Genomic DNA, 17,434 nt, shown 5'->3' with positions numbered 1-17,434 from the left:
TAAAAATGTTATAATAAATCAATGTATAACATATGCTGCAGCTGAGATTTAAAAAATGCCCAATCATAATTAACATAACCAGGATGTGGGCTCAACTATGCCTCCTTTTATTTTCACCTACTTGCTGTTTTAATTTTAACTCTGCTGCTTGGGTTTGAATGTCTCAGTATAACATTTATTTATTTATTTATCCAATTTATATAGCCACCCATTTCACAAACATATGACTTTGGGTAGTGTACAGCAAAAATAAATACTTAAAATACTTATCATAAATATTTGTCCACCTTCGGCTAAGGGTTTATTTTAGCATTTGAATGTCCTTCCCCACAGAAAACTTAATTTAATGGAAATTAAATTAAGTAAACCCAACAATCTGGGTCCTCATTTTACCAGCTTCAGAAGGGAGGAACGCTGAGTCAGCCTTGAGCCGTTCAGAATCGAACTCTTGGAGTAAGCAATGAGTTAGCCTGCAGTACTGCATTCTAACCACTGCACCACCACAGCTCTTGAGATCTGAGACGGACTGCATTTGATTCAAGAATTGTAGGTTATGAATTAGAGTGGCCTGCACAATTTGTAGGAAAGACAGGGCCAAAACAAAGGTGAGCTGCAAAGGAATAGCTGGGGCACTGATCAGCTGTTGGCAGCTAGGAGAGCAGTAGCAGCACAGGAGCTGGCAATGTGAGTGAGGTGTAAGGGAACAATCAAAGTGGCAGCTGCAGATCTTTACTGAGGCAGTGGAATTTGGCAGCAGTGAATGCATTGAGTTTTTTAAAAATGTCAGTGAACTGCATATGGCTGGAAGTAGTGGATGATGTATGTGTGAAGGGAGGGGAGTTAAGAGATTGCAACGGGGAGGGGTCCAGCAGCCTTGCCCTGAATGTCCAGTTCTGAAATTTTGTTTTAAATGACATGAGACACAGTGGGATTAACATAAGTAAATAAGAATCAATAAAACACTTGCAACAGTTCTAACACGGGGACAGAACAACCTGTATTCGCTTGTGGTTGTGACTACTCTGATGCACGATACTTAAAACATTCTGATAAAATGTTAAATGTATCAAAATTTAGAAGTGATATAATGCAATGATTGCTATCCCCAATAAAGTTTTATATTCCTTTTGGCATTTCCTTTAACACAGCATTGATAGAATAAAAGAAACAAGAATTAACATTCAGAGCTGTAAATGATTTTCAGATTTGAGAAGTGTTTGTCTCTGTGTGTGTATCTCCAAGATACCCAATTTTAAGTTAATTTCTGCATGAGCACTACTGATTGTCCTGCTGAAATGTGACTTTCTGGTAAATTTGTTTTCCCTGCATGTCTTGTTTAGGTATCCTCAAAGATTATTTAAGGGAGTTGCCTTCTCCGTTGATAACCAAACAACTTTATGAAGCAGTGTTGGATGCCATGGTAAAAAGACCTTTGAAAATGACAGCAAATGGATGTGAAAACGATTGTAATGATTCAGAACATACAACGGCTCTTTTGGATTGCCTGCCAGAAGTTGAGAAAGTAAGTATTTGTTTGACCTATTGAACTAGTGGATGGCTTAACGCAGCGGCCCCCCATTTTTGTGGCCCAACTGGAGGGGGAGAGGGGAACTGGGCCTCGCGAGCAGTGGGCTAGCGCACATGTGCAATAGTACCTGCTGGCCCTCCGCTTGTGACAGTTGAGTCTGCATGCGTGTGTGCGTGCTCCAGCCAGCCACTTGCAGGGGCCAATTCCAAACAGGCTAGCAGTCCCCAACCTTTGCAGCTTGGCCTGTCTGGGAGGGGGAAGAGGGAACTGGGCTGCTGCATTTGCGCGGCCCAGTTCCAAATAGGCCACAGCCCAGGAGTTGGGGTCCTCTGGCTTAAGGAGTACAGGTAGTCGTCGACTTATAACCATTTTCATTTGGTGACTGCTTGAAATTACAGTATTACTGAAAAAGTGACTTATGATCAGTTTTCATGCTTTTGATTGTTGCAGCATGGATGCTTGACAACTGGCATGGGTCATGTGATCACCATTTGTAATCTTCCCAGCCAGCTTCCCACAAGCAAAGTCAATGTGGGAAGCCATATTTGTTTAACAACCTCACAATTCACTTAACAACTGCAGTGTGATTCGCTTAACAACTGTGCTAAAATTCATAAAATGGAGGTAAAACTCACTTAACAACTGTCTTGCTTAGCAATAGAAATGTTGGGTTCATTTGTGGCCGTAAGTCAAGGACTACCTTTATCCACTTTCTCCCTCCTTCCTTCTTCAGAATAAAACTTTGACTTGACATCCAGTGACTTCAGTTAAGTTGGGTCAGTGAATTGATTCCTAAGATGTTAGATCACATCAGGAAATCTCAACATTTGTGATACCATTATCTCCTAAAATAAATACATTTGTTTAACCCCCTCTGAATAATATTAAATGATTTCATCGGAGTTAACAGTTTGCCAAAAATCTATCATTTTTAATCATTAACATTTAATCTCTATATCATATAAAAGGAAATAGAACCTTGCAACTTTTATCAGTTTTCATTGAAATAATGAATGACATATAAAGCCTATTTTTCATAGGAAAGATTAATTTAGTTTCTGTTACAAATCTGGACTTTATTTTTGAGAAAGCCGCTCTCGGTTTGTGTTCTACGTTTATTTTGGATTGATTTTTGCTTTTTAAAGCAGTAGTTGGAGAAAATTAGGACTCCTCTGTCAGCTTGTTGAGGGAGCCAATTCTGAGCTGAACTTGCATGCCTTTTGCTGGAGAAATTGTCAGAATTTCCTTTGATGTTGCTTGTACAAAGCAGCTGTTGGTTTGTCCAGGCAGAATCACAAGAAGTAATCCAGATTTGCACATGAAAGCCATTAGACCATATTCAATTTGCTCTATGCCAACTGGGCAAATTGGCTGCTGGCTTGTCCAGGCAGAATAGGAGCAAGTTCTGGCAGTAACTAAGCTTTGGCATTAGCTTTGCAAAGTCACGTTGTTAAGATTTGCTGGAATAATTCTATAATCAAGCCAGTCTATGTGTGTATAGCAGCATAGGTGCAGCACGAAACTTGCATGCAGTTGCATTGAAATAAAGACTGCTTAAGTATTCCTTTAAAAGAGATCCACCAGTCTGCCTAATCTTAATCCTTCCAAACCCTCAGTAAATTGTTTAATTCCCTTCTCCCTAACAAGTACAAGGAAGTGATGTGAACAGAGATTTGGGGTTTTTTCCTTGCTGCTATTGTCTGATGCCAGCTAAAGGTAGACGATTATATAACCAATCCTGCCCTTGAAACATTTGCTGCTGCAACTTCCAGGGGAAAAAAAGATAGAGATCAACACCAAAACATTGCTACTCAGGGTTGTTGTTGATAATAGCAGATTGGCCGGCAGTACACTAACATAGTTGTCCAATTACTGAGACAAGTTGGACTTTGCTGGTAAATAAGAACAAGAATTGCGAAATCTACCAAGTTCAAGATCACCATGATATGGCATTAAAACTGGCTCGCTTCATTTTATTTTAGTCTTTTGGAGACGGTGTGGAGTTTTGTAGTCCAAATCAGATAGCTTCAGGTAGAGCAGATTGTGAGCTGACTGTCTGAGGTTGGAGTTAGTATGTATGGGTAGAAAAACAAGAAAGTAAAGTTCTGTTTGAGAGGTGGAGAGAACAATGGCCATCAAGCAAATACGAAGTGGGAGATTCCTCCCACTCTATTTTGGTAAGCCGTCTTATTTTAGAGGCACTTCGTTCGACTTCTTTTGATATTAGAAAAGTGTAGATATGCTGGAGTTGAGGGAAAGAGGCATCATTATGGCTCAGGACACCATAAATTAATATAGGCATGGGGTTATTCCCCTTGATTATAGAAGTTTAATGTTTTATTATAAGTTAGGCTGAGAATGGGAAGTACCCATTAGCACTTAAACTAAGGGACCTGGAGACTTTTGCTCCTTTAGCCTAATTGTGCAGGTGCCCCTGTTTGTCTCATAATAAGCAAAGGGAAGCACATGAAAGAGAACTTGTGCCTTTAAGGGCTCCCACTCGGCAATTCTCATTAGGCAGAGGTGGTATTCAACAGGTTCTGACCAGTTCTGGAGAACCGGTAGCATAAATTTTGAGTAGTTCAGAGAACCGGCAAATACCACCTCTGACTGGCTCCGTCCCCATCTATTCTCTGCCTCTCGAGTCCCAGCTGAATGGCTGGGTCTTCTTTTGTAGCCCTGCACAGAAGAACAGAGCTGGAAAGCAGGTTAGTGGGGTGGGGAGGGAATGGGGATTTTGCAGTATCCTTCCCCTGTCACACTCACCAAGCCACGCCCACCAAGCCACGCCCACAGAACCCGTAGTAAAAAAAATTGAATCCTGCCACTGTCATCAGCAGTCCAAACTGTAGCAAACCTTATGGATTTGAATTGGAAGGCATTTACCCTGGACAGTATAGGGAGGAGAGATTTGTTATGCATGTGCAAAGCAATGAAATAATCATATCCGTTTGGAGGTAATAATATGATCCAATGGTTTCCTTAAATCAGATCTCCAACTCACATTTTTGTACTATCAAATAATACAGAAGAATTTAATTCAAAGTTATTGATAGAAACAAATAGTTTTCAAGCAAAGTTGAACACTATAAATACTTAATGAATATTATTAACAATACAGTTAGTCCTCAACCATTCATTGAGTGATTGTTCAAAGTTGCAGTGTCATGAAAACAGTGACTTACAATCAGTGCTCGTGCTTAACAACTGCCTTGCTTCGCAAGGGAAATTCTGGTCCCAGTTGTCATAAGTCGAGGACTACCTGTAATGCTTTTGATTTGGTAATAATAATTTATTAAATTTGTGTGCTGTCCCAACTCCCGGCTACTCTGGGCGATACACAAAGTTTTTCTCCTGGCAAACTACCATTTTTGGGCACGTATGCCTAAAACATGCTCCTTAATTAATTTTATATGGTGTCATAATATGCTGAACTACAGTGTGTAAACTCATTTGTCTATTGCGGAGAACCTTGTAAAGAAGACCAGCTGTAGCCTTTTATGGGTAGGCAGCCAGACAAACCATTTTTCTAAGCAGAGCTGCTTCCCTCAGATCTTACAAAAAGATGGTTTTATTTATCAGCAGCGCCTCTCCCCTTCTTTTTCACTATGCTTTGTATTTAACCCTAGACATGTTGCTTGACCATACATTTCCCTTTCTAAATAATTTTGATTATTATTCATAAATTATTGCTTTCAGCTAATAACTAACACCCCAAATGTTGATTAAATTATCTTCTGTCTTTGCAGTGGAATGCCAACATAGATTTTATATCTATTTTCACTAGTATGGTTGTTTTTTTTTAAAAAAAAAGAAGACAATTTATTCACCTTCCAATCTGCGATAGCTGTTGCAAATAGAGAGCTATAAATCACCAAAAAAGCCAAAAATAAAAGAATCCAATTAGGCTGGAAAATACATTTTTCTTAAACTTCAGAGGATCTAATCAGATAATAATTATGAACTGGATTGTGTGGTATTCCAATTTTGATATAATGCAGCTTCCTGTGTTCTTAACGGAGTGGTGGGAACATCTTACTATGTTTGTTGGTTTTGGCACAGGAAAAATTATAGTTTCATAGAAAGTTTGCCTGTGATTCCAAAGGGCAAACAAATCAGGGGAAAGGAATCTTTTTTGCAGGAAAGATGAGCCCCAACCAAATATTTCTAGCCATTTAATTCAGTACCAATTATGGGGCAGAATTTCTGTGCTATTTAGTTTTATTTAAATGCAGTTTTATTTAAATTGGTTCATGGGACTAGGCTGTTTGTTAAAGCCTTTCTCCAAGCTGAAGATTGGTGTTTCATGTGGTTTACTTCCAGTATGCAGAAAATTGCAGTTCATTGGCCTTTGCAAAATATTTCCTTAAGGGCATATATAGGATATTGAGCAGCTGCAAAACCTCAGATCTGTGTGCTCTCCTGCTTCACGAAAAGGTATTCTTGAAATGTTATCTTAAGTGGACACCGCTAGTGGGCATGAATGACAATGTTGTGATCGAATTAAAGGAACAAAGCCTTCAATAATAATGCCACTGCCTCTCTTCTTAATTATCTCCCCCATCCCCACCCCCAGTAATGAACTAATACCATTCCTCTTTTTCTTTAGGCAACTCTAAAGATGCTCTTGGACCATCTGAAACTGGTGGCTTCATACCATGAAGTAAACAGAATGACTTGTCAGAATTTAGCTGTGTGTTTTGGGCCTGTATTACTTAGTCAGTGGCAGGAAACTACCAGCCACAACAATAGAGTGTTCACGGATTCAGAAGAGCTGGCCAGTGCCTTGGATTTCAAAAAACATATAGAAGTTTTACATTATCTGCTCCAGTTGTGGCCAGGTAAAAAGAAAATCTCATAATGGAGAACCTTTCATTTCTTTCAAAGCAATTGTTAATCGGTTGCAGTAAAAGCAGTGGAATCCCTTGCATTGTTCGAACTTTTATTGTAGCATAAACTTACAAAGAAAAATGTATTACGCCATATTATTTATACCTGCTAGTGTAGCATATCAATTACATTACATTTATGCTATTGTAACCACTTTTTTTTTCTTCATTGGTTATATAAAGTAATATCTTGCTAATGTACTCTTTTACTTTTGCATCCATTCCAGGCTTGTGTATTTTGCCCTTAAGTTTCTTTAAAATAAAGAGGAATGAGATTTTATTTTGCACCCATAGTAAGAAGATAAGATCCAGCCATATTAAACATCTGTGTGTTTATTCCCAGTGCTCTGAAGCATCCCCATTGTCTTAACTCAAGGACTATACTCATGGCCACCATCTCTATGTCCATCTCTTTTTCATGAGCCTTGTTTCACTCCACCTCCCTCCCCCCTTTTTTTGTCTTTGCTATTGGGGACTTCTGCCATTTCCTTCTTTCTCTATGCTTATTATTGGATAACCTTGATTCTATCTATAGCTTCTCTCAGGCAGATATTTAGGGGTGTAACTTTTGGGCTTCAGCAGCTAATTTTTCAGACAGAAAGGAAAAGGTTACACGGAACAGCCCTAAGTGTTTTTGGGGCAGTTGATCTCTGCTTTAGCAATAGCATCTTCTGATGGTCAGATACCAGACTGTTTGGAAAGACAAAGTTATTTGCACCTTTCCTTTAGCATTTAGCAATAACACTTAAGACTTATATATCACTTCATAGTGCTTTATAGCCCTCCCTAAGCAGTTTACAGAGTCAACATATAGCCCTCAACAATCTGGGTCCTCATTTTACCCATCTTGGAAGGATGGAAGGCTGAGTCAACCTTAAGTTGGTAATAATCGAACTGCTGGCAGCCGGTAGTCAGCAGAAGTAACCTGCAGTACTGCATTCTAACCACTGTGCCACCACAGCTCTTTGAAGATTCATTACTAGCACAATGATCAGGTTGTTAGTTGAACGAAAGCCAAGATGGTTTTTTTTCCTGAATGTGGACAATTGATATTATCTGCTCAGACAAAACATATGGAAATAAGCAATATAGCTGCTTGACCAGTGATTCAAAATGGAGTCAATCAGGTCCTTGAAGAAGGTTTGCTCTGTAAAGGTATCTCCTGGATGACCAGGTGTATATTGTCAAAGAAGTGAACTAGCATAAGCTTAAAAATTTCAGCCTCTTCTGTAACTACAGGATATTATGCCAAGGGCTTTCGCTTTTCAAAAATTTAGTTAAACATTGTGGAGTGAGCTCTGTCCTATGAAGGAATAAAGCCAAACATTAATCTACTGATGAATATGGAAAACTTGATAATTATGCTTGTGACCAACTTCAGCTTTTCATTTATCTGTTTATTTATAAATTGAAAAATAATAGTCCTTGTTTATTCAGAAAAGTTAATAATGCTGGCACTTAAGGTTTAACACATGAACCCTTTGTTTCAAAAAAAAAAAAATCTAAACAGAAGAGCTTTTGTTGATGTACATGCTTTCTCATCTTTTTAAAACAAGAAACCAGAATTGTTAGACAAGTAAGATATACTACTTCCAGGGAGATATTTGAACCTGAGTGAAAGTTTATTCATGTATTATATGGTAGAAAAACAGATATCATAAATTATCTGAGTAAGTGGCAGGTTGCATTTGTTGGCTTCTGCCTTGTTATGTGCCAGAGTTAGCATTTTATATCACAACAAGCTCCCTTTGCTTCTAAAGAAAAATCTGGATAAAATATAATGTATACATAAATAATATAACCCCTGACAGATACTATTAGAAATTACAAAGCCACTGCAGTTCGTGATGGGCTTTGAAGAAAGATAACACATAAATAGCAATAGCACTTAGACTTATATACTGCTTCACAGTGCTTTAAAGCCCTTTCTAAGCGGTTTGCAGAGTCAGTATATTGTCCCCAACAATCTGGATCCTCATTTTACCAACCTTGGAAGGGTGGAAGGCTGAATCAACCTTGAGCCTTGAACTGCCTCACAGGATACCTATGCCAACCCAATAGGATAGATACGGTTGGTGTAACCAAATGTTTTTCATCTGTAACCTAAGAGGCAGAATATACAGGTAGTCCTCGATTTATGACAACAGGGACCAGATAATTTGTCGCATCCCATTTTACAACCTTTTCTGCCATAATCGTTAAGCAAAACATCATATGATCCCAAATTGCGGCCTTCCCTGCTGGTTTCCCCCATTGACTTTGCTTGTCAGAAACCACCTGGGAAGGTTACAGAAGATGATCACATGACCAGAGGATGCACCAGAGTTGTATATGTACCACTAGAGATAAAATCACATCCCTGCAGGGATGCTGCAGTGGCAGAAAGTACTTGAGGTTGGTCATTATTTCAGCGCTGTTTGTAAGCAATCGTTAAATGAACAGTCATAAATTGAAGACGCCCTGTATAAGTTTAAGTCTTGAAAGTACACTCTTCTTTTGCTAACTGTCCATCCACTACAATGGCACTTAATCCTCACTCTTTTTTTTTTTTCCTCTCTCCTTTTGGCTTTCCTGGTCCTAAAAAATCTTTTAATTTTCACATTATCCTCCTTCTATATTCTTTACAAGAAGCTTTGTCTGCACATTCATCAGTTTTTGCGTCTTCTGACAAGACAAGCTAGGGAGATACAACTTCTTTCACCCGGTACTGTTGAGACAATTCAAAGGTCCCCCAGCTTCTTTTAGATCTAATTTCCATTAGTCACTGCCAGTGGTGGTATGCTACCGGTTCTGCCCGTTTCCGCGGAGCCGGTAGCGGTGATGAGCAGCGGAGGCAGAACCGGTTCTCTCCACTGCTCTGCGGTTGGGCCCACCCGCCCTTCCCTACTCAGCTTTATCTTCGGCTTTTGAAGCGCAGCTGCTTTGCGCGGCACAGAAGAGTGCGGTGCGGCAGCTGCTGAAGTGACCAGGAGAGCGCAGGCTTGTAGGAGGTGAGTTGGAACGCCCCTGCGCCTGCGCAAAGTGCGTATTTGACAAAGTGTGTGCATGTGCACAAAGCGCGCCCACCAAGCCACGCCCACAGAACCGGTAGTAAAAGTTTTTGAATCCCATCCCTGGGCACTGCTGCCATTTTCTCTCCATTCCTTATCAAGTCTTACATGAGTTAAGGCTTCGTGGTAGGAATGATGTCTTTTCTTTGTGCCATTAAGCAATCAGAATATTGTTATAAGCAAAAATAAAAATAGAGTCAACAATAACAATAGAACCAAAAAGAATAATAATAATAGAGCCATTACTACAGAGAGATTCTTGGAAAACAAACTTTTACAGTTGAACTATGTAGCAGTTGTTGGTGAATAAAACATTTGTACTGTTTACCATAGGAAGGCGATAACAAGAGGAGGCTTAGTTTCTAGAGCTGTAAAACCATGAGTTCAGGTAACAAAAGTGCCAAATGTGTGTTTGTTCTGCCTGCTTTTCTTACATAGTTGATTGTAGATCGCATTTGGAAGCTCTTCTTCGAACTGTGCTGTGATTTTGGACTGTGATTAACTTGCAAAATTAACTTGCAGAGTTAATCAGGTTAAACTTCCAGTTTTAATAGATTCCTCCAGCGGCAGTAGACAAAGGCATGGTAGTTTTAAGAGGAAATGTTTATTAGTTGGCTTTTTCTTTTCAATATAACTTGACTGGCTGGTACCAAAATCAGTACAATAGAATTATTGGCTGTTCAGTATGCATGCATAAATGCATGTTCCCAAGTCATAGACCGGTGGAAAAAATATAATGTCATATTGCTGCTTTCTTTTAAGGCATACTGTTAAGCTAACCTGAGTTCCGACTATGCTTTATCATAGTGCAACATCCATCAACTGAAGAGTCAGCCTTGCTGGAGCAGCAGTCCTCTGTGAACTATCTGAGGCCTAAGAAACAGCGGCCTCAAATGTTAAATTTAAGCGAAGTGCCTGGGATCTTGCGATCCAGGCCAGCCAGACTAGACAGCTCTTCAAGCAACCGCTATGCTGGCGACTGGACTGCTTGTGGAGATAACTACTTTGTCGGTCCCAAAGAAGCTCTGAGCGAAGCCGACTATGATGATGTCCCTTCAGAAGAGGCAGAAAGTGGGGACGATGGCAGCAAAGCGGATGCTTCCAGAACGCTGCTCCGGAGGCCCATTTGTGTATCCAAAGAACGTACCTTTCAGGCGTATCTGACAATGCAAACAATGGATTCTGCTGTGAACCATCAAGTTAACCTCAAAAACTTGCAAGAAAGCATTGATACGCTGATAGGAAACCTGGAACAGGAACTCAATAAAAACAAGCTCAATATGAGTTGTTGATCACTTTGCCATGTCTCCAGTTTTGTATGTCCCTTCTGTTGTATTCCACCAGGAGAGAATAAGGAAAAGGATGAGTTTTGGATGAGGGTCTGTACTGGGCAATGTTGGAGATCACTGTGTAAGTTAGGTATTCATATTGCAGTCTTTCTCCACCATTTGAAAGCATGTTACTTTTTCTAAAACAATTCTGCAATATTCCTTGTCAAGGTACTATGCACTTAGGAAATTTGAACAGTTTATCGAAGATATATAATGCCTCATCTCTATCTTTGTTACACTAGAACAGTACACTTTGTTCCTGAAACTTTAGCCCTGGTACGGATGTTCTCCCAGAAGAGAAAAGATTAATGTTACTACTTAAGTGATAATATGCGGCACAAACTGTATGTAGATCACGTTCTATTATATTGACACCTTTTCACTTGCAATGCAAAGGCTGCTATGGAAAATAAAAGCTTTTTGATAGTTCAGTTATATGAATATTGATGTATTCCTGTAGTAACACTTTCAAGCAACTATTTAAAACTGCAAAAGTATTTTTCTAACTTTTGTCTTGTAGATATTTATATGTGAAAAACATTAGGCGTGATTTGGGCCTTTCTAGTTGAGGTACGTTTCATTGCGCAGGGTAAGAGTTTCTTCTCTTTCTCCAGCCCAGTGCTCTGAATTTATGTTATTCATTCATTCATTCATTTCCCAGCATAGTGATGATGATGATGAGGGTGTGTGTGTGTGTATGTGTGTATGTATTTGAGGGATTGAAAGAGAGAGAGATTTAAGAGTCCAAAAAGTGGGGGTAGATTAGCATAGGAAATGTCATTTCTTCCTAGAGAGCAGGCCCTGGCATTGCATTAGATGATTGTGTAAAATGAGGTGATTATGCACTATTTCTATAGTTTTCCCACCCTTCCCCCACATGCCAGTCAAGTAAAACTGCTGATGTGGGAGGTTAGTGTTTTTTCATGCCCTATTGGAGATGTTATACATGACAGCACTGTAGAAAAGTGTAGCCCAGGGTTGAACTGTGGAGTCCTTAGTGCTTTCCAAGCGTGGCTGTTTGTTTGCAAATGTTTATCCAGCTAGGTAGCATCAGCATTTTAACGGGTAACGAAATGTCTGAAGCAAACAGTCATGTTCAGATAGCACCAAGGACTCCACAGGACAGTCCTGTGCCCATCTGGCCCACTCTAGATCTGACTCAAGAGAGCTGAAAAGAGACTTGCCTGTTGTGTTGTCCAACAACCACACATAAGCAGTTGTGGGATGTCCTGGACAAGAAAGTGGTTGAACACTGAGGTATTTGAAAGTTGCAACTAAAATCGTACAAATTACTTCAAGGTATCTACAATAATAAAGTATCTAGACACAATGGCCTGTTTGTCACACCCTTCTGAAATTCTCGTTGTGAAACTAAAAAACATGTTTCTGGAGATGCTTTGGAGACTTGATTGCTTGGCAGGGACCATAGCAGCGATTCAACCAAATCAAAACAAATTTTTTATTGTGGTCCCACAGAGTTATTCTACCAAATTGTCCACAAATATGCACATTTAAAAATATGTAGTGATCTTAAATTTAGATCTTTAACCTGATCAGCCTAATGTTAGCACTGTGCATAGGCAATAATCAATGCAGTCCAGGGTGCTCTCTGTGTTAAAGCATCTCCAGCTATAGTGAACCATGCTTGGGCATTATTATATCAGTCTCATCGGACTGGAAATGTAGGTGCGTAACTCTGTACATCATTACAGGTGGTGCTTGACTTATGGCCACAATTGGGAATTGAATTTTGCTTGCGAAGCAATGTGGTCGTTCAGCAAGTCGTCACATGACCAAACCCGATTTTACAGCCATTTTACTATGGTCATTAAAACAAATCACTGTGGTCATTAAGTGAATCATGGGTTAAGTCAATCACATAGTCATAAATGCAAGCCAGTTGCCAAGTGTCTAAGTGGTGATTACATAACGGGGTAAGGGGGCTAGTGTGATGGTTGCAATTTTGAGGATGGATCATAAGTCATTCTTTCTGAGGCCTTTGTAACTTTGAACCATCATTAAATTAATGGTCGTAAGTTGAGTACCTTACTGTGTATCTTGTCCAGTTTTTTTTCCTGAATAGGGAATTTTCCCTTCTGCTACGCTAATGGGAAGCTTCCCAATTTTGATAGTTGTGCTGCTTCTTTATTTTGTGATAAAGAACCACTTATTATATACTTTAAACCTGTCCCCCTAATACATTTCTACACCTTTATCCATTCTAGGGAGACCCCCAAAGAGTTTGCCTCCTTTTCAAAGGTTGATATGAAGAAAGTGCCTTTTTAAAGTAATGTGTTTCAAATGGCCTGAGACATTTTGAAGGTCTTCATTCCAATTGATCTAGCTTCTTTAATCCCAAGAATGTCCTTAAATGCTAAGACGATCAATTTATTGTTTATCTTGCCAGGTTTCTATAAATGAATATTGGCAGCTTTTCCATATTGTTGTAAGAAGGGTAAATTTAATAAATCCTGATTGGATTGGTCTGCAGATTTTTGATATTCACTTGTGAACCAAAGTAAATACAAGCCTGATGCAAATTTAAGTTCTGTCTGCAATCAGGCAATGACCCAAGCAGCAATAAATTGCAACCAGGTGCCTCTTAAAAAAAGATAGCAATGAAGTAGAGTATGTCTTAAATGACATTCCTTTAAAAAAATATTAATTAGCAAGCAGGGGAAGCCATTATCTTTTAAAGAGTGTTTTGAACACTATTTGTTTTGCATTAACCTTCATCAACTGATGTCGTCAGTTGTTTGGGGAATCACAATTTCCTCAATTCCATCTAGGAATTCCGGGAATTATAGTCTTAAAATAGTTGGAGGATAAGGAAAGGGTACCCTGTATTATAGGTCTGGTTTCCCCTCATTTATTTACATTATCAGTTCTCCTTTTTTTTGTTACGGATCTGGTACAAGTGCTATTTAATTTGCTCCTTGATATTATTATAATTATTTTAGCTATTTATTGACAATAGGATGACTGAATTTGGTGCATGATTTTTGCCACATTTTCCTTAAATATTCAGCATTTTATACAGTCTGGTTAATTTATTATGATGATGATTAGAGTGGCGGTACATAACTACAGTCATTTCAATATAATGATACAGTTTAAAAGCATATATTTTAACCTGAAGCATTTATTGATAAGCTGATGTATTTTTTTAAAGCATATGTACAGGAAGTGAATTATTTTTGAACTATGTTAATTCTGAATAAAACCCAAAATTGAAAACAACTTGATTCTGTAATTTTGTAAAATGTTATTATTTTAAGAATACATTTTAAAGATAAGACTAATTAACTAGTGTGAAAAGAATTTATATTGCCAGGATTGTTAGTCTGCTGTGCTATGAAATGGGAAGAACACAGACTTAATCTAATGTATCAGTTTGGGTGATGATATGGAGGGGCAGACCTTTCACAGTTGATAAGAGCAGATGGGCCTTTTATCAGGTCAGAGTCCATCTTGTCCAGAATCCTGTGAAGAAGAATGAATGGAATGGAATCACTACTTCCACTCAAGAGTAGATGTCATTTTGCATACTCCATTTGTTGCAGTCCTTGATGTCAAATCAATGCACCTGATGGCCTGAACAACATTGGCAAGTCTATGTTGCTGAACATTCTTTAAATACGATGTTCTTGATTCACGCCTAACATGCTTACATTTTGACTTCTCTAATGTTAGAAACCAGGGTGTAAGAGCTGTGCACAAATCAAACAAGTTTCATTTTTATATTCAGTGATCCGTAACTTTTTAAGAGAAGCCCTGGGTAATATAGTCACTTGCAAGCACATTAATGCAGCATCTCAATTTTCCTGCTGAATTAGGACATAACTTTATGCCTTTAACATACCAAACAAAACAAATATATCACTTTTAAAAATTTCTGTCCCCATGTGCAAATGTGTAATAAATTACACATGTGGTGTAATTTAACAGTGTAATAAATAATTCAGTGTATCATTCATATGTTGTGTAGCAGCTGCATTAGGGGAAAAAAAGCAACACATTGATGCTTTCAAAATAAAAGTGGCTCCATTCTCTATCCTGCAGTAACCCCACTGAAATATTGCCAGGATTTTACCTACTGCTACACTTTCAAACGTGGGAAATATAATATGAGTGTGGCTATGTGTGAACTCAGAATGTTGACCTGGGTGAAAGGTGAGACTTGCTTATGAATTGATAATACAAAATGCACCCTTGAGTTGTATATGGAGATTCTTGGTCATCCAGGTCATGATTGTCCCAAAGGTGCTTTTTCAAGAGGCAACTGGACTTTCTGGTTTTTGTTTGAAGATGTTTCACTTCTAGTCCAAGAAGCTTCTTCAGCTTTGAGCCAGTTGCCTCTTGAAAAAACACCTTTGGGGCACCCTTGAGGCTTTTTGTTTTTGTTTTCTTTTAACACCACAGCTTCCACAATGCCATATTTAACAAATAAATAGGTGTTTATTAAATCTGCGTTGTGACACTACAGCAAATTAACAATAAATATTGCTTCTTAAGTATGCATTTATTATACATAATATAGGGATAGGGAAGAACAGCACATACATGTTTGCCTGCTATCTTTGGCCATTCTCACTGAGGAAGGCACAATTAGTTAAATAAAAAGAGGTGTCTGTTTCATGGAAGGACTTGCAGTATAAATTATATATCTTGAGAGTCACAGCTATTCTGAAGTTGCTCATTATTGTTAAGTAGTGGTAAAACTACATATTTCTCGAGGGGCTAAATTTATCTGGTCCCTTGATTAATCCAAGTCGAACTAATATGGCTTTCTCCAAATCCAAAAATTCTACGTAATTTTGATTGGTCTGTTCTTCCATTAACTCTCGCTGACCACCAACCACTTTCTGCAAAGAGAAGAATGAAGGGGGGGGGGGGGGAATGATAAGTTACTATACAAAACGCATTTTTCCAAAGTCTCACCAGATTCCATCATTACATTCCTGAGACAATATCTACTTTCAAAATAGCCAGCAATATTGAATACTAAATGTTATTTTTAAAGTAACCTAGTACTCAAGAGGAGTCCTATGGGACTGGGTGGCTATAATAAATTTAAATTAATAGTAATAATATTTTAGAACAGCCTTCCCAGCTTGAGTTCCTCAAAAGTGTCAGGAATACAAGTTCCAGAATTCCTAATTAGCATGGTTGTGGCATAGGCATTTTGAGATTATACTGGTAGTTCCAGCTGGAGGGCATTGCAACTGCACTGAAAAAAGTGACTTACAACTGGTGCGGACATTGTGGCCAAGCTCTGAAGGTGAGGTTGTGAGATGGATCCCCTCCTGGACTGTGAGGACAGGTGACTTACAACTGGTCTTCACACCACTATTGCAGCATCCCCACAGTCACATGATCAAAATTCAGGCACTTGGCAACTGGCATGTATTTATGCCAGTTGCAACATCCCAGGCAGTGGTGGGATTCAAATTTTTTTACTACCGGTTCGGTGGCTGTGGCTTGGTGGACATGGCAAGGGAAGGATACTGTAAAATCTCCAGTCAGAGGTGGTATTTGCCAGTTCTCCAAACTACTCAAAATTTCCACTACCGGTTCTCCAGAACTGGCCAGAAACTGCTGAATACCACCTCTGATCCCAGGGTCATATCATCACCATTTGTGACTTTCCCAGCTGACTTCTGACCAGCAAAGTTACTCACTTCACCACTGCAGTGATTTTCTTAACAGCTGACAAAAAAGGTTGTAATATCAGGCACAATTCACTTAATTATCACCTTGCTCAGCAATGAAAATTCTGGTCTCGATTGTGGTTGTAAATCAAGGACTACCTGTACAATCTGATAGAGACAATTATAGGGGCAAACTAAGAAAAACTAGAGACTCAGTACCACTTTTGGCTTTTCTGCTTCCAGAAATTCAAAATGAAATATGGATTAACTACAGTTAGTCCAAACCATCATTTGGTTTTGGATTTACTAAGATATAGTATTGCAGCTATTTAAAATATATATATAGAAAACTTCCTGTTGCTGAAGAAAGTTAAAATAAAGTAAAAACTTGCATTTTATGTTTCCCCCCCCCCCCTTTCCTCATATTTGCTTTCCACAGATTACAAGTCTAAGAGTAAGGAATGTTTAAGTTTGTATTGGTTTGTTAAACTATCTGAGAATGTTTTTGGTTGCAGAGAAGGATAGAAAACCTTGTAAAAATAATGATTAATAAAAGATTAGGCACAATGAAAATATCCTTTGTTACAGAAAACATGGATCCTAAGGATATTCAATTAGCCACAATCCCCTACACTGTAAACCCACAAAAGTAATCATACTTTTTTGTAGCTCACTTGCCCAAAAAGCTTGTAAATTAAATAATACTCATATCACCCTTATCTTAGCTTTTCAGTCTCTAAAGATCTTACCGTTCTCTTCATCAGCTTTTCATGCTCAAGTGCCACCCTTTCTTCTTCTCTGAATTCCTGCCGCTGCTCAAAATACTCCAGATGTTTGACTTCTCGCTCAAAGTAATGAAGAACACTGGAACGCTGACATTTCCAATGTATGTTTAATGATGATGAGCATGGTTTGTCCATTCATAAAACATGCTTATCTTTATACAACTACAAGAACCAAAGAAGCCTGAATACTATCTAGCCCA

The 17,434-nt window shown here is 38.7% G+C and overlaps 2 protein-coding genes across 3 annotated transcripts in view; one reads left to right on the top strand and one right to left on the bottom strand.

Moving 5' to 3' along the window:
• Positions 1-14,038, top strand: part of SYDE2 (synapse defective Rho GTPase homolog 2) — a 50,623-nt gene extending 36,585 nt beyond the window's left edge. The window contains exons 5-8 of one of the 2 annotated variants that reach the window (XM_026674159.2): positions 1,341-1,522; positions 6,138-6,369; positions 9,801-9,855; positions 10,275-10,393. In XM_026674159.2, the coding sequence (XP_026529944.2) occupies positions 1,341-1,522; positions 6,138-6,369; positions 9,801-9,811 (425 nt within the window). In that variant the 3' untranslated portion in view covers positions 9,812-9,855; positions 10,275-10,393. Of the gene's footprint in view, positions 1-1,340; positions 1,523-6,137; positions 6,370-9,800; positions 9,856-10,274 lie in introns of both variants that reach the window. The other variant, XM_026674157.2, reaches the window with a different exon arrangement.
• Positions 14,039-15,242: 1,204 nt separating this feature from the next.
• DNAI3 (dynein axonemal intermediate chain 3) overlaps positions 15,243-17,434 on the bottom strand; it is a 42,101-nt gene continuing 39,909 nt past the window's right edge. Inside the window, exons 22-23 of the mRNA XM_087960560.1 lie at positions 17,199-17,321; positions 15,243-15,663 (exon numbers count right to left, since the gene is read on the bottom strand). Of these exons, the coding sequence (XP_087816686.1) occupies positions 15,520-15,663; positions 17,199-17,321 (267 nt within the window). The 3' untranslated portion in view covers positions 15,243-15,519. The remainder of the gene's footprint in view (positions 15,664-17,198; positions 17,322-17,434) is intronic.

The sequence above is a fragment of the Notechis scutatus genome, chromosome 3, assembly GCF_049901735.1.
Source record: "Notechis scutatus isolate UNSWTSFEM ecotype Mainland chromosome 3, rNotScu1.2, whole genome shotgun sequence".
NCBI lineage: Eukaryota > Metazoa > Chordata > Lepidosauria > Squamata > Elapidae > Notechis > Notechis scutatus.
Note: the sequence above shows the minus strand (reverse complement) of the source record. Positions and strands in the feature narration are given on the sequence as shown.